The sequence below is a fragment of the Clytia hemisphaerica genome, unplaced genomic scaffold (genome assembly GCF_902728285.1).
Source record: "Clytia hemisphaerica strain Z4C2 unplaced genomic scaffold, Clytia hemisphaerica genome assembly, whole genome shotgun sequence".
NCBI classification, from domain to species: Eukaryota; Metazoa; Cnidaria; class Hydrozoa; order Leptothecata; family Clytiidae; genus Clytia; species Clytia hemisphaerica.
Window position 1 is genome coordinate 654,143 of NW_027104441.1, and position 20,988 is coordinate 675,130.

Here is a 20,988-nt window from a genome sequence, read left to right on the forward strand (position 1 = left end):
CGTCAAACTGAACGAGACTATCGCTCTCCTCTCAAATTTTTTTTTCCTTGAAAGATAAATTATCATCATCAACCCTCAAGAATTATTTTTGGTAAACACCGGATACATAGATAAAATGTTCTAGTGAAAACCAAAAAGTTTGTGAAACGTAGCAATGATGAATTCTCTGATGAAAAATGAAGCATCTTTTGACGTGACCGCAAACCAAGAAACAACGAACCAGCGTAGCGAGAGTACAATTTTTTTTCCATTCTCTTGTCTTTACTCTATACTGATTAAAAACAAATAATTGGCGTTTCTGAGAAAACTGCTTTGAAACTTTTTTCTTGTAAAATTTTTTTTTATATTTCGGATTGAGTTTCATAACTCAATCTTGGATTGAGTATTTTTGCCGGTATACGGTAGTAAAAAAGTGCTTAGAAAAATCCCTGGGTTTGACGGTTACCAATTTTTAGAGGGAGCACGCTGCGACGGAGAGCGCTGAAATTTTGCACACACACCCTTGAGAATAAACTCTATTGGCTTCCAATAGTTTCCAGTTCCAAAAGTAGTCACAAAAACTTCAAAACGCAAATTTGAGAATATCAAACAAATATCAAACGAATATCAAACAAACCTCAAACGTAGAATATCAAACCAACTTCAACTTAATCAACTACTTTTAGCTTTTTATAATAAAAAAAGAGACCCCTGAGTTCCAAAAAAAGTAATCTTTAATGAGTTTTATACCTGGAGGATAATAGCGCAATAAAAATCTTCTTAGTTTCATCTTCCAGCTATTGATAGGTTGGCTTTTTGTCGTGTTGGGTATAAATAACAGTATAAACCAAGTTCCTGTCAACAGAGCAGGTGAGCAGTCGGCAGTGTAGAGTTGAAGTGGAGCGTCTGACAAGATTTCCCGAAATAAAGATAGAAAAAAGGTGAGTACGAAACCAACTTTATGATCTTTGAACCCAGTTCAATGAGACTGACATAAAAAAATAATGGTGCTATTATTGAAACAACATTTTCCACATCATTTTGATAATTTTCACCTAAATACAAAAAAAGAAGAAAATTGAAGTTATCCCTTCAATGAAAATTAACTTCATCAAAATTAGGAAGGTTTACACTCAGGAAATTCAATACCTATATTTTTTGTTTACAAGACACTCACTTACTAAGAAAACATGGGAATGAAGATATTGATTTATTTTTACGGACATTCGTCCACCGAATAACTTAAAGATGGTAGCTTAACAGTGAGTTGCATGATCTTTGATTTTTTTTAAAGGGTAATCACATTTTTCAATACCATCTACTGGCATTTCTACCGTTATACTACAATACCATACCATTAAATTTTGGGTAAGTTCTTTTTTCTAGTCTCAAAGTATATTTCTGTATTTTTACCCTAGAAAAGACAAGGGGAAAAGCAGTATATTACAAGGTGTTGGGACCTTTTGAAAACCTTGAAATATATGGAATATATTGCCATTATTGGGCATAAATAGCATAGGGGACCCTCCCGGCGCTCTGGAAACTTCCGGAGCAGCTAAACTAGCCGTATTGTATAAGGGCTGCGAAGCGATCCAGACTCCACCTCAATTCGCAAGTTGCTAGCAAAATAAGAGACACTCTAAAAATCCCTTATTCTGAATATCGCAGACCTCTACAATAAAACCCCAGGTAGTATTATAGGATAGGAGCACGAATCCGTTAGTGGATGCCAGCAGCCTAAAAATCCCTCTAATAAAGCCGCTATAGAGACAGGTTCGTAAGAGCCTTAATGCCCCAAACACACCACATAATCCACGGTGTGGCACAACACCCGCTGCCGCCCGCGCATCGCTCTTTTTTCCTTCTACTTATTCTAGTGTAAATGGTGCATTAATAAAATCGAACGATATTCGTCAAACGATCGAACATTTTTATTCGAATCACGAATCGTCTGTCGTAATCATCATAAACATAAAAATAAAACAAAAACAAAAATGTACTACAATTACAAATAAAGATGGCTTGTTGGTTCTTGGGCAGTTTTGATTTATTTCTTGACAAATTTGACAAATTTGATTACCTCCGTACTTCTTTATCATAGAATATCCACTTGGTTTTGCAAGGTAAGTTTCGTTCACTAAAAGAGCACTTCTTCCGCCCGCGCGACTTGCAAAAACCTCTCATTGATTGACCTTATTTGATACTTGATACTTGCTGTTAAAAGTCAAGGGATGATGAAGATCCTTTCTGTCACCGTTCAAACTAATTTTTTTCCATTTAACAACAAAATAAACAGAAATAAACATTTAAAACCGAAGAACCACTGCTTAGATTGCTTAGATGCGTGCCGCCTGCGCGGCAATTTGATCAACTTCAGCTTCTAAGTCCGTGTTTCGGCTTCTGTTAATTTTGTTGCTGTTCACTGCTAGGGTACACCATTTTAAAATGGCTTTTTTCGCAGTCCTAGCTACCAAACCAAGAAAGTTTTCGTGGATTCAAGGCAAACCATTCAAGGTCATTTTGATAAAATCATCGGTTTGAAGATGTGATTTATATATAATATAATAATAATGCTATACAAGTTCGCAGGCCACCGTGCGAGCACATGGGCCTCTATGAACCGCTCTTTGTTCGGTTTACAATTTTCTTAAGATAGAGTTTTTTTCTAGGGCTCCCCCTGACTTTGAATTTAAAGCTTGCATCCTTAAGTGACGTGTTCATTTCTTGGGCTTTCATACACCACTCTTGGATTGTCTTCCTTTCACTTTTCGTAAGATCTTCTGTCACACGGAAGGGCAATTTTTCTCCTTTAGTGATTGCTCTTAACACTGTATTTTTGTCTTCTTCGTTTGCAAATCGAACTTTTATTGGTCGATAGCGTTTTTCATCTTCCTTTTCCTTCAAAAATTTTCCGATTCTTTGAGTTTCTTCAATCTTTATATTCCTTAAGCTTAGTTTCTTAGGTAAGACTTTTTCATTTAGATATTCTTCGTCGTAGATTTTGGTTGACTCCTCTGAATCTTCAGTGGATTCGTCAACACCATGAAGAATTAGATTGCACGCCGTGGATTGAATCTGTCGTTCCTCCTGTTTTCCCTTCGAAGTACGTTTTCTATGTTTTTCTCGATTTGCCTCGACGCGACTGCTGCGTAGCTTTGTGATCTATTTTCTCCTTTCTTCTCAATGATGTCTTCCATCTTCTTTTCGATCGTTGCCATTCTGGTCTCAAAGCTATCCTTTATTTCGCTGATCATTGTATTAACGTCGTTGGACTTTAGTTGAGTGATTTCTACGTCCTGGGCTTTCATTATATTTTCGCAAGCTTTTATCTCCTTTCGGAATCCTGAAACTGTTGATGTTTCACATGAATTGACCCGTTCCAATAGATCAGGGGTGATCACGACACAGTTTTGACAGACAAAAGCTCTCGATTTGTATGTTATACATAACTGGATTTGATAGACAGGGAGCTTTGAACAAATGTAGTGTACGATTCGATTGCACTTTTTACATTCAAGTGTGTCTTTGGATCTTCCTTCTTCACTTGTAACACATTCAGATGGGCTGCAAAGGTCGTAAATTGATGCTGAATTCTGTTGTTTTCGTAGATTTTCCTGAATTTTCTCCGCCATCTTTACATCTTTTAACAACACATCCGTTCAGTCTTTATTTGACAAATTTTATAGCAAATTTTCGCTTGGGATAGAAGTTTTAAAGGTATATACGTGCACACAATATAGCAAAACTGCTTCGCTAATAAATTCGCTTCGCAAAAAACACTATTTTTCTCTCCTGATACTTCCGGAGCTCTTCCGGTGCTTCCAGAGCAAGTGATTTTTAACGCATTCTAAAAAAACGTTTAAACATGATTACAAAAAAATATTTGTCCCCAGTGATGGACTTACACAGTCTTTTTTGAGAGGATGGGTTCAGCAATTAATGAAATTGAATTTGTCGCATTATATTTGAAAGGATCACTGACAGTATAGACTTAAACTCGTATATCAAGATTACAGGATTTTGAGTACGGGCTGATTTTACTTTCGTTTTGAGTGGTTTCATTTTCGATTTCAAGCCAACATCTTAGCAACGGGGTGCTCCCCCATAGTTACAGGGGTTTGTGCAAAAAACTAAACATAGAAAATTTTCCGAATCCCCCATTTCGATTAATGCAATGAAAAATGAAACTTTTCTATGTTTCACTTTTTTGCACCTATTCTTCAAAATGAAAATATTTAAGATTTTAATAAGTTCTTCTTTTATTCAATGATTTTTTTACAGCACTTTGTTGACAATCTAACTCTTGCATCAAATTTCCGCTTTCTTCAGTAAATTGAAGATGAGAAAAAACCTAAGCCACTGATCACGGATTGAAACAAATACCATGAAGGGTGGGATTTTACAACTGCTTGCCATGCAAGGCACTGAAAAGCCACAGGTGCCAAAAAAAAGGGTTGTTTGAAATGCGGCAACCTCATTGGTGGAAATTTGATAAACAGCTGCAGAGGAGAGCTGGGAAGCAATCAGTAGAAGAGACCACTTTCGTTTTTGTTGCAGATTTCTATAAAAACTTCTCTCAGGGATTACTTGTCAATGCACATGTACACCATGTGTTGTGTCAACTTGTCAGCATTGTATTGTTGTAAAGGAAAAGATAAAAGAGGTAAGACTAGTCTAGTTTCTAATCCTGATATAGGAGTTTAAGTTTAGACTGACTGGTTGAATTATAAAAACTACCATGAGTTGGCTGATTAAAAAAAAAAATGCCCCTGCGCAGTTAGTTTTCACATGATTAGCATAGCGAGTGATATTGTAATTATATCGCAGATATCTTGCTCCGGAACAACAGAAGTGCACTGCCAACCATGCCAATCTGTGAAAAACGTGCTTTCGGAACACTGGAAGTGCTCAGGAATCTTCCGGTGTTCCGGAGCACAAAAAAAACAGCAGGGAGGGTCCTGACATAATAAACCAGGAGATGTAAAACAAACTGTTCGATTACCGAACTAATCAAACAATGGGTGTTTGATTAAGGACCCTCCCGGTGCTCCGGAAGTTTTCCAGAATAAAAATTTTCAAACGTTCGACGGATATTGTTCGATTTTTTTTTAAAGGGACCATAATTACATTTAGAAGAACTATGTAGAAGGAATAGAAGAACGTTGCGCTGGGAAGTAGGACTTGTGTCTTACCGTTGTTTGTGTGGTGTGTTTGGGATATTATAAGGCTTACGACCTTGTCTCTCTTGGGTTTTATCAGAGTGTCTCTTATATTTTGCTAGCTACTTGCGAATTGAGATGGAGTCTGGATCGCTTCGCAACCCTTTTAGAATACGGCTAGTTTTCATTTTTGGATATGTTTTTAAAGTACAATGAACTGAGTGAAATATCTTGGTCTGAAAATCGATAATAGCGGATTTTATGCTTATTTGAAGTTTTTGACATTTTTGAGCATTGCTCAAAGTTTTTCGATATAGAAGGTGAACTTTACCAACCCCCAAAAAAATCTTTATTATTAACCTGTTTGTTTTTGTTAAATGCAGTTAAATAAGCCCAAAGTTCAAATTATCCAAAGAAAAGGAAAGATTTAGGAATATTTTGTACTTTTATCCTTATATCTAAGTATTTAAGAGTAGAAAGGTTGATGGCAAAGTTGTTTTTAGAGGTTAGTAAAATTCATCGTTTAAGATTTAAGAGTTAAGTTAAGCATTATTTTGACAGACTTGATCCTTAAATTGTAGACCAGGAGGTAAAGATCTTGATGAAAGCTTGAACGATCCCCATGAAACTTTCCAAAAAGCAAGATTTCATTTTTTATTGCAATCACTTCAATTGGATAGACCAGGGACTGAACTATCAAAAATTATTATTTTGAGCAGGAACAAACTCCCCTGGGATGGGTCAGATGGCTCTAAAATACCCCTAAAATCAAGTTTGTAGTGTTTTTGTGACGTCATAACTCCAGCTATCGTTTTGAAAATTTAGATTTTTTTGAAAATTGTATAGTTTACCTGCCATAGTTTCAGAATCACCAAAAACCAGTTCCTCATTTTGATTTGAGAAAGCATGGTTCTTCTATATCGAAAAACTTTTTAAGTGCAATGCCCAAAAATGTCAAAAACTTGATAGTTTTGATACACGGGCATAATTTATGGGAAAAGCTGACGCTCTGCAGAAAAAAGGAAAACAAATGAAAATGAAAGCATAAATCCATTTAGAAACAAAATGGCTGTTGACTGGAAGTCTAAATACATGTGCCTGATGTTTCAATGTGGTTTTTAGTAGTTTTGAAAGTCTTTAGAGCTTGTGAAAGAGTTTTTATGGTAAGTTGGTTATATGTGTGTTTGCATGGGTTTCCAAAGTTCAAAAAGTCTGTCAACAAGGGTTCACACACAGACTGTAACTTATAACATTCTGTGTCAGACTAATCTACCTAATCAAACACTGAGGTCTTTGAGATGTTTGCTTTTTTGAAGCCAAAATTCTGCAATGTCACAAAACATCTTGGCATGTTCTTCAATTTTGTCAAATATCTTGGTTGGCTTGTCTATTAGCTGAAGTTGTCCTGAGTCTTGGCAAAATGCCACAAAGAACAGGAATTCCAAATCAATTTGACATTTCACTTTTAATGAGATAACACATTCTTTTTTTTAGGATTTTAAAAATAAACAGATTTAAAAATGTCTTTCGAGACAAGGATAAAAGGATTGACCGCTTGGGCAAATCTTCGTTTACAATATGCTGGGCATGATGATTTGATGAAAAATATTGTTTCTGATTTTATGGTTGGTTACAATTTGAAAGTACTTGTTGAGTGTAAGTCATTTTTCCATTTTAAAATGCTGCAAACTCATAAACATTATTTATTTTATGTGAAAATATATATAAAGCAAATTGAATTACAAAATGCTCAAAAAAATTGGAAAAAATTCAAGGGAATATTGTTAAATAGAGAACTAGTCCTGTCTTGCTCTTGTACATGGCTTGTCTCGAAATGTATCTTAAAATTTTAACCAAATTTTTATATTCGTTATGATATACTCAAGCTGGATTTGTGTGGCTATTCAAAAAAAGGTTTATTTTTACATCTATCTGCAGACACATGTTTCGTCCTTCCCAGGACTCATCAGTGTGGCTTGGGTAAGCGAGCATAGACTGCTGTTGTCACCAAAGTGCTCAAAACACTTAAGTCTTGAGCTTTGCATAATGTTGTTTTTATGAAAAATGATTTTCTTTTACACTAGGTGTCACAGGAAGACCATTCAGAAAATTGAAAACATTTGAAGGGTAACTAAAATGTCTCTTATATTTAGAATAAAAAATATCCCTTTCAGAAATGTTTAAAGTTACCAACAATATGTATACAGGCACGACAGAAGGAAATTTATACAATTTTATAGCGATTTTACCGACGAAGAGGAAAATTTCGGGGGTTTTGGCGAAAATCTGATACGGCGACTGCTGTATCTTTTGAAGCAATATGTGGCGATTTTTATGAGGGTGTCCTGAAAAAAAGTTGCCAGCCCCTGTATAACATTACTGGAAACGTTTAAAAAGACAAATTCAATACGAAATTCTAACACTTTGATTTACACACATATTTTTATCTTTTTTATTTTTTATTGTAGGCTTTCTTTAACACAAAAAGAAACTAGAATAAGATGGATTGTTGAAGAATTGATCGAATGGTATAGAAGCGTTTTTTAAAACATCTTTCAGCATTTTTTTTTTTTTTTCGCAACATATTTTCCAAATTTTCATCTTGCGCCAATTGCACAAAAATATCCCTTTTTGTACTCGATTAATCTTCATAAACTATTGTGGGGAAAATGAAATTAAGAAAATCAAGGGGAAAATACCTAGCTACTGGATGTCATCCCTTTTTTAACCTGGTAAGATTCATTCTTTGCTTTTTTCTCTTAGCGGGATCATTCCTTCAAACATAACCTTGGATTATAGACAAATTGCATCCAACATAGCAAGCGAGGTAAAAATATTCATATATATTTTGGTTTAAAAATGGTTCTTATTTTCCGATATTTTGTTAATTTCCCATCTGCGATCATTGAAACACTTTCTCTGTCTTTCTCTTCCAGGTTTTTGAATTTTTCTGGAAGATTGTTACTTATGACATCCAATTCATATGGCTGAGATCAGATTTTTTTCAATCTGGAAAATGGGAAGAAATTGTCAAATATCCATTAAATGTAAATATGTTATTTCTTTTTAAAATGTCTCATAACCTTGAAATTCAATCAAAAATTCTAAAGCTAGACTTAAAAAATATTTTCAACAACCATTTTGAAGCCAGTTGACAATTTGAAATTTACTTCTGTATCTTGCATGTACCCCATGTGGAAGTTTTTCTAAAGTGTCTAGTTGTGACACTTGGGCTATTCTTTTATTTTTTAGTTCACACCACCAATGTTTGGCTACTCAGGCAATGGTGATTCTTTTAAAAACATCCTACAATCCAACCAAACTTCATCAAGTAGTAAAGTAAGTAATCACGGAGCAGAGTCTGATATTTTGCACATGGCACTAGTATTCAATCTAAAGGCCATGACTTCGTGAATGAATTAGCCCAGTGTGGCGTACCACTTTGATCTTTTGCATTTAGATTTGAGATGAATATTGTTGGTATAATGTAACATTCTCAATCGTACCAATTTGCAAAATTTCTCAAAGCTACCCCTTTCTCAAAAGAAAAACGTAAATTTATCTTGAATTATTTTTCTCTTGCATTGCTACCAATTCAGCTTTTAGTTTTACTTGTATTTGATGCTCCTTTTATAGGTGACAAGCAAAATGGCTGCAATAAACAGGTACTTTCAAATTATTTTTTAATTTTTTTGTAGTATGAGCTAGCATTCTTTTCTTATTTGAATTTCAGCTTATAATAATTATAGTCTATTTTTCTATGTTTTATAAAAATATGTTTCCACACCCAACCAAGGGGGTACTGACCTTGTTAACCAAATGGAAAAGCTACACCGGTGGTTTGTAAATTGACCTTGTCAGATGATTATGCAAAAGTATTAAGGGACCCTATAAGTGACAAGTCCCTGTTCCCATTTTTAAGTTCCTTCCAAAGCTAAAACATAACGTATGGTTCTTAAATTCAATAATGATTATGTTCTTCAAAATAGGGATATCAAAATGATTAAGAAACGACACTTGAAATCAATACCTTCTCCATTCGAATGTATCTACAGTCTTATCAACAAACATCTGAAGGTTTGATAATAATTAGTTTTCATTCCATAAGTAAATAATAAGTGCATATTATTATGTAATGAATTGATAAAGTGCATTCCAAGCAAAAGGTTGCAGGTTCAATCCTTTCTCATTTCATAGGGATTTAGCAATCTATTCATCCTTAATTCATACACCCCTTCTCACAGGCCCACTGGGACCCCTTCCCACTGAAAAAATTGGCCAAAATATCTTCTATAGTGGAAATTTATACTCCAATTTTTGTCCCCATTGAAAATTATCAGATAACCAAATCCTCACTGCAAAATATTGTGCTATTTTCTCATATCCACTGAATTTTCTGGCTCGAAAACAGTGGAATTCAAATCCCCAGCCATAAAAAACATGGGAATATCAATCCCCATTGAGTTTTGGTCCCGGTATTGTTATCCCCACTGACTGAAAAAATCCCACTGGGTCTCTGAGAAGGGGGCGTATTTATTGTTTTAATAATCACCTCTTTCGAATTTACTAAAGATGGGTATTGAGAGTACAATATATAAAGTGCTTTTAAATGATACAGATGGTTTCATGCTTTAGTGACTTTTTGTTAAATTTCTGTAGGTTCCGCCTAAGTTTTTGCCTCGACCTTAGAAAATTTATGTTTATAATGTTTTGGATCATTCTATTTACAGATGACAAAAGCTGGTCAGAAATTAGATGAAGTGACTGTAAGGACCTTCCAAAAATTATCATCTTATGGTTTCTTATCTTCCTTATAAATAGCTGATTCTTGGAAACTTTTCTGGATTATTTTGGAGTTTCAACGAAATTAATTTATGTCGTATTTTTAAAACTTGAGTCCGAATTACAAGTCCATAAATTATTGGCTCTTCCATTGAAATTTGTTTCCGGCCAAAGTTTGATGTTTGTATACATAATAACCATTCATTATCCTTTTTTTTTCTTTTTAAGTGTTTCAGAGATTTGGTGGACAGCAGGTTTGATTCTTTGTTCATGTGGAATAATTGGTCATTTCCCTATTCAGTTCATGAAGTTCTTCATGAAATGAGTAAAACCACACGCTTTTTTATAAGAATATACTTTATAAGAATATTCATGATGAAATTGGCCAAAAAATCAAGAATATGCTAAGAACATCACCATCATGGAATTTAGCTACTAAACCTAAGAATGCCATTTCAGGGTATATTTAACTGTGAACTGTCAATCATTTCTCAGTATTTAAGCTCAACATTTTCACAAAAATGCCATTTTATGCTTTGGACGTATGTAATTTTAATACATGTTAAATCTAGTTTGAATTTTGACTCTTAACCTAAGAATGCTGTAAGAATATTTTAGGATAATTTTTCCCAAAAAGTTAAAGGGACATAAAAGTACTGACGAAATTTGTAAACAAACCGTATGCAGCGGGATACAAAATCAAAACAAATGTCAAATGTCAAAATAAAAAAATGATTGTTTCAATATTGTTTTACAAGTTTGTTTTGGACAGCAAGACAAGTGTTCCCATCCAAATGTTTGTTCATTTTATAGATAGCCGCGCCATCTAAAAGTCCTAAAAGTCCTAATTACTGGGCCATCTATTCACGTTAACTATGGTATCGACCTTATCTATAACTGCCTTTTCTCAGGCTCCTTTAGAACTAACTTGCCTCTGTTTGAAAGCATTTCTTTTATACGGATACTTTAAATTTCTTCTTTTTTTATAGAGTTCTTTGTGCTCTACTGAATTCGATTGTTACTGATACACTTACAGCTGAAGTTTTATTGAATGATAGGTCAGTAAATTTTTTTGTCATTGACTGCCCGGGGGGGGGGGTACTAGGGCAAGATGGGTTACGAGGATGCTCCGCTGGTCAGGGTACTTTTTTTAACCTCCACGAGTCCCAGTTAGGGTCGCAAAAACACCAAAATAGAAAAATCAGTCCCTCGTAGGGTGCCTATTTTTGGAAAATTTGGGGAAAAAGTAGAAAATTTGAGAACTTTTAGGAATTTCAGTCCCATTCAGGGTCACTTTTTTCGCAGTCCCACGTAGGGTCCATTTTTCGAACCTCAGCAGAGTACCCCCGTCGGTCGACAAGGGTAGTACCCCCCCCCCGGATTGACTGGTTGACTCACAAAAATCTCTATGGGTTTGATGGACATTGTATGTTCCAGTTTTGAAGTGAAAAATAGCTTTTGAAAAATCGTACTATATCTTTGCCATATTTTACCCAATTAACCCTTTTTTTGAGGTCAGCTGGTCATTAGTCAGAACCGAAAGCACTTTTTTGGATTATCTAATAAGTTGAGAGTAGCTTAACCAATTAGAGTATACAAAAGGGAAATACCTAAAAGAGTATAATCATTAAAATATGTTAATGATGACAATCTTCAATGGTCGATCCTTCCTTGTTCTTGCTTTTTCCAATTGTGTTCAAATACTCCAATTATTTAGATCAATAGTACAGCCGAGCCTCAACAATAATTTACTGGTCCTTATAAAAAACGATTGTACTTTCTACCTTACATCTGTTTGATCTGGCAGACGGGGTGATCTGACGAAAAGTCTACCGACTGCATCTTAAAAAAATACAGTTAATTCTCTCTAATTCGAACCTCTATTATTCAAATCTTTCTGCAATTCAAACTAAAATATTGGTCTCCTCAGCTGAAAAGTGGTTTAAATTATTCTCTGTAATTCGAATCTTTCTCTAAATTCGAAGAACATTTCTGGCCCCTCGAAGATCGAATTACAGAGAGTTAACTGTATTGAAAAGTCTCAAATCTTTAAAAGTATCAATCTTCTTACTTTTCCACACCAATCCCAGCTGGCATACAACGTTGTTTCAACGTTTATCTAACGTTCACAACGTCCATATAACGTTAAATGAACGTTGAAACAACGTTGTGTGCCAGCTGGGATACTTCTATACTTTAGATGGACTGTCAACCTGGTACTTGACTTGTTGATGGAAACATCTCGATGTACAAGCTCCTTTCATGCTGAAGATTTGGTACAAGTGAGAAACAAAGATTAAAAAGTCTTTTGAAATAAAGAGAATATGTTTTGACAGGAAATCTGTAACCTTAAGGTTCCTGTAATCAAGTCGACTTTCATCCCTGCCTATTCTAATTGCTAAAGTAGGCAAAATTGAGCACAAAGTTTGCAATTAAAATTTCTTCTTGAAAAAGATTGACGTCAAAAAGGGAATTGCATTGACTTTAGACTGCCAACTTTATGCCCACTTTAATTCATAATTAGAGTAGGCAGGGCGAAAAGTGGATCGTCTAAAGGTTCTCACAAGGTTCTGAATTGCCTTTTTAATAACCTATCCTATTATTCATTGAGCGATAACCAAGTTGTCAAAGGCGTCAGCGTTACAAACCAGGGTTTTGCGGTTCGAATGCTGGTCTATCGACGTTGAATATTTACTCTACTTTCTATTCATGACCTACCCATACTATGCTGTTGTATATTCAGTAGCTCTCACAGAATTGAGACTTTGTCCATATGTATGTTATGTTCTGTGTCTTGTCTCTTAGGGTCGTAATTTGTCTGATAGCGTCCATTTTTTTTTTGGTTACGCATCTTTTTGTCTCATTATATTTCACTTATTATCTAATCTATTTTTCTTTGCAGACAGATCCAATCGGTGTCGGGTCATACTTTGCATTCTTTTTCATGTCTGGTTACATGATGATTCAAGCACGTGCTGTTACCAAGGAGATGGTATGGAAAGAGCCTTCTTATAACTTATCCACTTAGCCTCATTATGCTTATGCTAAACTTATGTAATGACGTAAATATTCTATGATAATGTCAAACGACATAAAGTTTGTTCTTCGAAAATAGAATAAAATACTTTTGAAAATGTGTCTCTGATTTTGTTTCTAGTAAATTTTAAAATTACAGAAATTAAAGTAAAACTTAAGTTTTGAGATTTCGTAAACTGAGGTTAACAACATATGCTTAAGTTTTTCACGATTTGAGCCTGGATGTACTTATAAGTAAGCGTCTTGTAATCAATTGAACAGTAGTAAACTGATTCATCCCTTCACAAAAAAATGCAAACTGTTTTTATTTTTATGGAATAAATTTCTTTATAATTTTTTTTATGGAAAGAATTTCTATGGAATGCAAGTTCATGTCTTTATTTACAGGAATATTTGACCAAAGAAACTGCAAAAAGGAAAGAGGAACTCTTAGCCTTTCCGTCGGTTATTTACAAGCAAGAAGAGTTGGATAGGTATTCGTTTCATTTCAATGTTAAGTAGTTTGCTTCAGAAAAATTAGCAATTCTTCATTAAGTGGAAACATTCTCATATCAACGATCAACATTAATCATTTAACGTCCATTCTACCCTCAAAACATTTATTAACGTTTTTGAGGGTACGTAAGTACCAATACAATATATCCGAAAAAGGTACCTTATATTTCTTCCCTTGCAAGGCACAGTGATGCCTTCAGATTTGCGCCCCATCTCTCTGAAGACAGTATTAATTTAGTGCTCTTTATTTTTGTTTGAAATATTTTCAAAAAGCTGGTGGAAAATGGAAAATGTTTCTTGCAATCTAGCATTTTTATCAAAACCACGACGGCGACAGTTCTTAGGTTGCTTCAAATATCTTACGCCTCTAGCTTTCGACTTTCTCTTATTTGTAAAGACGGACGCATGCCTAAAACTTATTAAATTTCACTTAATTTGAGCATCATCATTTTGGAATACTATTATGGCATTTTTATAGGAAGCACAAAATTGAAGAAAAACTTGTTGTTTACAAAGAAGGTATGGACAATGATTTCATTCATTCACAAATGATTTGTACTTTAAACAGTTATTACACGTTTTTTTTAAGAAACTAGTTTTACCAAGCAGCCTAGCAATGTTTCTTAAGAAATCGGCCTTTTGAGCCTTAAATGTTTTTTACATGTATCTAAACTTTTTGACATAATGAGTCTCATGGAAGGCTGGATTGGAAGGTTCTTAAAAGAAACCGAATTAAACAATGTTATTTTTCTCATTCTCAGCCTCAGCATCTTTCTTAGATGTTTCTTAGGCATTCTGAGCTTCATGTTTCTTAAAAGTGTGTTCTTAAAAAAGAAAAAACCTGTAGTACTAATTGATTATGTCTATTAAATCCACGATCTCAACTTATACCATCAAGCTACTTAGACGGCTTTTTGTATATCACCATTCTTTACAAACCTTGATACCCTCGAAGACCTATGACAATTAAATATAAGGATAAATTTTCAATTTTAATTTAACATGGGTACAAAATCCAAGTAAATTGACCAACATTGTATAGTAAAAAGTGATAAAAACGAACCCAGGTAGGTTTTTCAAGAAACCTTTTGGCATCTATCTGAGAGTTTCAACCAAAGAGAAGGGAATCAACATTAATATCCCCTGTCAAGTCATTATGCTTAGGAGTAACGCAGTCTAAATTCTATTGTACACGTTTTTTTTTTATAAGAACGTCAAAAATTTTCGAAGCCTTCGGATGTTCTTAGTTTTTTGGATTTGAAGCCTAAAAATGTTCTTAAAATGTTCTTATTTTCAGCATTTTTTGAGCATTTTGATGTAATTTCTTAAGAAAATGCATGTTTTTAAGTCTCCGAAGCCTTAGGATGTTCTTGGAATGTTCTTAAATTTTTGGGCCTCGAAGCCTTATGTTCTTATATAGTTTGTTCTTATAAAAAAAAACGTGTATTATTCTCTTTTCCACAGAAATGGCATTAATCAAAGGAGACCATGATGTAGAGAAATGTCAACTTTGGATGAATGAAGTACAAGAAATTCAACGCAAGGTAGTTATTTCTTTTCTTTTTTATTGGTGTTACATTATATATATATATGCATTGTCTCCTTTACAGTGGGGTCTCCGTCGACACTCAAGTCTCTAAAAATTAAACCTTTATAACTCGAAATGATTTACAATTACGGAAACTCCACGTTAATACCTGAAGTGGATAAATTTACGCGAGGATTATTTCGTGACTTTCGGGAGTTTATCCAAAACTATGCTCGCAATATTTTGAAACCAGAATTTTTGCAAAAATACTTGTTCTTTTGTAAAAACCCTTGGGAAAATGAAATGAATTAGCTGAAAAAAGGTCAGATTCAGATTCACGAAAAAGTCCCGCGTAAGTTTATCCACTTAAGGTATCAACATTTTTTAGGTTAAATCGGTAAAAAGCTTTCTTTGTATATACAACACCTTGATTTTCTTCTCATGTTTCCGAGTAATATAATTTCGAAAGCCTTTGGCTGGTTAAGTATATGTGTATATTGTGATTTGTATCAATCAAAACACTTCAAAAAGATCAGACGAACTCAATACAGCGCGGCTAAATTTGTCAGCATAGCCATCATACAAGCTGCAGTTGGCAACGTCTTTAGGGGATTGTAAAATTTAATTTAGAACATAAATCTGTCCTGATCTAATATCAAAGTTCATCTTTTTTTCAATTCACAATTGTGACAATTGGTTTACTCGGTCGATCACAGTCTATCACTGCGTAGAAAAGTGTTGTTTTACATTCAACGCTTTATTTACATCTAATTTTTTTCAATAAAAAGGCTCTCACCTCACGTACAAAAAAGATTTAAATCACTGCATCTGAGATCATCCCCCATCGGGGCCTCAGCGTGGCTTAATTAGTCCATTATCATCGGTTACTCCTGGCAATCTTTTAGGTGATTGTTAAACTTGGTCCTGGTCTTATGTCAGAGAACATATTTTTTTCACAATGATCAATTCACAACATGCAACCATTGGTCAGACGGTCACTTCGCGCAAATTGTTTTTACGCCTATTTACATCTAATTTTTTTCAATAAAAAGGCTCTCACTTCACGTACAAAAAAAATATAAATCACTGCATCTGAGATGATTCCTATTGGATAAAAAGCTGCTGCTATTCTCAAGATGTACGGTCTTTTAATCTTTAGCAAGATGCAAATGTAGTACCCGACGTCTGGTATAGCGATGAACAATACAAACGTTGTTAGAAGCCAAACTGGCACCAAAATTGTCTTTTTGTGTCGCAACATGTCTTTACGACGGCGATTCCTGATGTTACTAGAAATTGTTGATTCTTTACGAACCCTTTGAGCAAGACTACGCTCTAATTTCAATGTCTTTGCTTGTGATTGAGATGTTGATTTTTGGACAACAGTATTTGCCATGGAATATTTCCTGGTTGTTTGGATTTTAGGTTGTGACGGGCGAATGATCTCGGAAAGTTTTCTAATAGGATTCAGTTTTGGTTGTGGAGTCGCTATTTCGGCTGTTTCTCCGATATCAGAAAGTTGTCTTGTTATACTGAGCTTCGGTTTCCAGCCTATACTGATGCTTGAGAATCGCCTAATGGAAATGTCATCTCTGGAGAGAGGCAATGGTAATTCATGGACACTTGTCTTATCTGATTCCTCTTCAAAGGATTTTTCGCGATAACAAGATACTCTCCATATGATGTACGCGTAAATAACAATCAAAAAAATAATGAAAAAAATTTCCAAAGGGAACCAAAGATACATTGAGAATATAGCAAGGGTGTGTTCCAAATTCTGCAGTGTCAACAAAAATGTGATCGTTGCTGACAAAGATATTGTAAGACAGGTTAAGAGTACTAACTTTGAACGGCGTCTTGTCCAGACCTGTAGATATCTGATGTTTAAATACACGGTAAAAAATCGGTCCACGGTCAAAACAATAAGGATTAATAAGAACCAAATAAAAGAACCACCACCAGAGCAAATCATCATAAAATTCATCCAACGTTCATTTCCAACTAATTTGAAGCCATAATAATGTGCCAAGAAAATGGCGTGTACGTTTTCAGCGACACTCAAATTCAACAAATAAAAACGTTGCATGACGATATAAGGGTTTGTTTGTTTGACGTTCCATAAAACAATAAAACCAAAAGTATGCATCAGTGATGCGATGATGGATAACGAAAGACGTAACACGTTCCAATCCATTTTCCCAATCTAAATGACTTCTGTTTAGCCTCAGTGATTTATTGCCAATTTTCTGTTATACACTTAAAATATAGCAATAATAATATAATCTTTTCAACAAAGTCTTTTTGAATAATTTTTTCAGTTAAAACCATTCATGCAACGCAATCTTCTTAATCTAGTAAATTTGAACCAGTATTTTGCTTTAGGTGGATCTTATTTGAGATCATTTGCTCGATGACACAAATCCTATTTCTTTGTATTTTAGCTTTTTTTTTCTTCCGCGAATTTTTGCTAGAAAGGAAAGAATGTATAGATGTTTATCAAGTTGTTTTGATTCAAAGTAGCCATCTTCACGAAAGAGAAAATATGAAAAATGAAGAAAATTGAATTTTTACGGAAAGCAAAATAAACCAAACAACACTCTACCTATATGTTTCGAAAATGAAAAAAAATCGTCTCTTGCGTCACGAATTAAAAGAAGCCACGGTCAAACGCAAATAAGATACAAACTTTTTCCTTTTGAATTTCGAATTTTGAATTTCGTGCTAGTGTCATTTTTTTACAAGCTATCTCTTGATTGGCCTTTCATTTTGTTTTGAGTATCCCATTCAACCAATCAGAATAAACCTTACAAATATTTTTTGCAAGGTGTTAACAAAAGTGATGTCTTCTCTGAGAGACAGGCTTTTTCTTTCGTTTACAACGTACAAGCCCGAATGACACATTTTGTAATAGAAATCATCAAAGTTGTTGAAAATGACCATGATAAAAAATTCTTCATTTTTGACACTATTTCTTTTTAATTTTATTTTCCTTCCCAATAGAAATGTGTAATTTTCTTCTTAAAATTTTGCTTTCAAAATTTGGAAGCTTTACAAATATTAGTTTTATTGCTTAACGAAATTTAATAGTATTTTTGGAAAGTATATATTTGATATGAGGTGATAGACTCAAAAAATAGAAAACAGGAATCCAAAAGTGCAAGTCTATCCATTAAAACTCTAGCCTTATTATTCCCAACTCTTTTCCTTACACGACATAGTAGAAAGAACTAGAGTCTATTTCATTTTACAGTTTTTCTATTTAAGCTATACTTGAATTTTAGTGTAAACACAAAACTATCTTTTTTGGTACCAAAAAATAGAAATAGGCCAGCGTCCAAGGTTCAGAAAAGGCCTTAAAAATGTTTTTCGTAGGGCACCCCTTAGATCAGGGCAAATTTTTGATATTATGCTCCTAATAGGGTGTAGAATTGACAAAAAAAATTTGCCCTTCGAATCTCCTGCAGTTTTCGAGTGAATCGATTTTTAGTTAATCGATAGAACTTATCAAGGGATATTTTGGTTTAAATATTGAAAATTATCGATATTTTTTGCTGAGTCAGCAGTTTTTCAGCATATTTACCCACCTTAAAAATGAATTATCTCGAGATTTAGACATAGAAAGTTAACAAACCATACCATTTTTGGATACTACTAATTCAGGGCTATCCAGCCGTGGGAGTGATTTTTTCTGAAAATGCTTCTAGGAAAATGCTGACGTCATCGGAAAACGCCCAAAACGTCGATTTTTCGCCTTAAAAATGCCGTTTCTCGGCACCAGGTGGTCGAAAGTTAAAAAATAACCCCATTTTCTTTATCTGCTTTTCAAGCTGAATCAGTTGGTAGCATCAGATATTTGATTTTCAGACTTCGAAAAAACCGTTAGTAAAGGGGGGACCCTTGATAAGTTCTATCGATTAACTAAAAATCGATTCACTCGAAAACTGCAGGAGATTCGAAGGGCAAATTTTTTTTGTCAATTCTACACCCTATTAGGAGCATAATATCAAAAATTTGCCCTGATCTAAGGGGTGCCCTACGAAGTGACACAATTCACTACCTCGGCCGCTGTTCTAAAACGAAATGAGAAAATTTGGGCAATTCAGAAGGATTCCTGAGACTTTTTAATCTCAAGCATCTGGTTTTAATACGACCCTGATAAAATTTGATTCGTGCCTTAGCATAATGTATATCCCTGCACAATGTTTCTCAATCCTGGCCAAGCAAAATCTTTGATCGGAGCTTTTTGAAAGGTGGTACACGCAAAGAATCCACTATTTACCACTTTTCAAAAAGCTCCGATCAAAGACGGCGGATATAGCTTTGTCTAAAGTTTATTGGCTGTCACCAATTTACTTTTCTACTACTCACTAACAAACACAATCTTTATTTCTCCTTCCTCCAGCAGGTGAATTTCTATAGAATACTCCATGAGTACTTACATTTTTTACCACTAAGAAAGAATGAACAAGTGAAATTATATTTTAAATTAAAATACTCAAATATCAAGCCACATGAAGCCATAGTTGATTAAAACGAGTACTCGTTAAAAATCGTACTTTTACTCTCAAAACTTTAATAATTGAAATTGTTGTTTGTCTTTAGATAGAAAACTTGAGAATTTTACTAATTGTACAAAAAAGCTTTACGAAAAAAGGTTAATACAAAGATCCCGACTTGTAATGAGCTACTAAAAAAAGATCTTGGTTCCGATGTCAATTCCCACTTATTTGAATACTTTTAAATGCCTCACGAGAATTACATGTCACAGGGACCAATATTATAAAAATTTCCACATGGCAAAAAATAATAAATGAATAACTGATAATCAAAATTATTCCCGGCATGAGCCATATTGGACATAAAGTGTAAAGCGAGTAGTTGCCAAACATATAACTGTTTCATTCAAATTTGGATGATTGAAAAAATTAGTTGCTTCAAAATTATTGCTGTACCAATATTGAAAAGTTTCGGATTTTCATTGATAAGTACCTCTTTTTAAAGAGGGTAAAAATTTGGTAAAATGATCTCTTTTTTATACCATAAAGATTGAATATTAAATTCTTTATTGAATAATTTGCACCAATTCCAATGGTTTTATCATGATTTATATACAGCTGACAGATGCATTTTATACTCGACATTAAAATTAAAAGGGCAGGAATCTTTGCTACAAAAAAGCCTTTTTAACTCTAGGTATAAAACCCTTGATCTATCAATCATATTCTGAATCCAAGAACGTTCGTGAACTGAAAAAGTCTGCTGGTTTTTCGATTGATAAGGATGGCAGATAATTTTTTCTAAGAAAACATCAAATTTATAAAACAAAAACCAAAACAAATCTATCATCCTACAATGTGACGTATATAAGTTTATTTTTCCTTCCGCTATCAGTTCTAAAAATTCTCCGAATACACGTTTTTTTAATAAGAACATCCAAAATTTTTGAAACCTTAGGATGTTCTTAACTTTTTGAATTTTAAGCCTAAAAATGTTCTTAACGTGTTCTTATTTTTACCGTTTTTTGAGCGTTTTAGTCCATTTTCCTATGAAATTCGGTGTTCTAGAGTCCGCAAAGTCTAAAAATGTTCTTAACTTGTTCTTAACATTTTGGCCATCGAAGCCTTATTTTCTTATGTAGTTTGTTCTTATAAAAAAAACGTGTAATCTTATCATTGAGTTTAAGCAGGTGTGCTTTTCTGCGAAGAAGACAGCTAGCGTCTGCTTTGTCTACTTCCTGATTGACTGAGGACGATGATAAATCATCACTTTTACTGTCCTCGATTTTGCGGGTCAAAACTGCGGGTTATTCCAAATCACCTCAGTCACGCCGCCGTCCTCAAAAAAGTAAATACGTAAACGAGAATAATGAGCAGATTAAAACCATCATTCCGAAAAACGAATACATGCCAGAAACTTTACCTTTACTTACAAAGTTTAATAGCAACTGAAATTAGTTTCAGAAAACTTGCAGCCTGGGAATTCGAAAGGCCTTCGAAGAAGGCTAAATCC

The 20,988-nt window shown here is 34.2% G+C and overlaps 2 protein-coding genes across 3 annotated transcripts in view; one reads left to right on the top strand and one right to left on the bottom strand.

Moving 5' to 3' along the window:
• LOC136820962 (dynein assembly factor with WD repeat domains 1-like) overlaps nucleotides 1-906 on the bottom strand; it is a 42,505-nt gene extending 41,599 nt beyond the window's left edge. The window contains exon 1 of the mRNA XM_067077193.1: nucleotides 730-906. Coding sequence (XP_066933294.1) covers nucleotides 730-769 — 40 coding nt within the window. The 5' untranslated portion in view covers nucleotides 770-906. The remainder of the gene's footprint in view (nucleotides 1-729) is intronic.
• Nucleotides 907-1,274: 368 nt separating this feature from the next.
• The window catches only part of LOC136820923 (uncharacterized), a 68,497-nt gene continuing 48,783 nt past the window's right edge, over nucleotides 1,275-20,988 (top strand). For both annotated transcript variants that reach the window (XR_010848657.1, XM_067077159.1), the window contains exons 1-17: nucleotides 1,275-1,347; nucleotides 6,633-6,794; nucleotides 7,223-7,265; nucleotides 7,607-7,666; nucleotides 7,902-7,965; nucleotides 8,075-8,185; nucleotides 8,391-8,477; nucleotides 8,775-8,803; nucleotides 9,128-9,215; nucleotides 9,869-9,904; nucleotides 10,149-10,174; nucleotides 10,910-10,978; nucleotides 12,121-12,202; nucleotides 12,823-12,912; nucleotides 13,344-13,429; nucleotides 13,930-13,970; nucleotides 14,916-14,995. Coding sequence is in view for 1 of the 2 variants with exons in the window: in XM_067077159.1 (XP_066933260.1) it covers nucleotides 6,659-6,794; nucleotides 7,223-7,265; nucleotides 7,607-7,666; nucleotides 7,902-7,965; nucleotides 8,075-8,185; nucleotides 8,391-8,477; nucleotides 8,775-8,803; nucleotides 9,128-9,215; nucleotides 9,869-9,904; nucleotides 10,149-10,174; nucleotides 10,910-10,978; nucleotides 12,121-12,202; nucleotides 12,823-12,912; nucleotides 13,344-13,429; nucleotides 13,930-13,970; nucleotides 14,916-14,995 (1,128 nt within the window). In the remaining variant the exon portion in view is untranslated. The remainder of the gene's footprint in view (nucleotides 1,348-6,632; nucleotides 6,795-7,222; nucleotides 7,266-7,606; nucleotides 7,667-7,901; nucleotides 7,966-8,074; nucleotides 8,186-8,390; nucleotides 8,478-8,774; nucleotides 8,804-9,127; nucleotides 9,216-9,868; nucleotides 9,905-10,148; nucleotides 10,175-10,909; nucleotides 10,979-12,120; nucleotides 12,203-12,822; nucleotides 12,913-13,343; nucleotides 13,430-13,929; nucleotides 13,971-14,915; nucleotides 14,996-20,988) is intronic.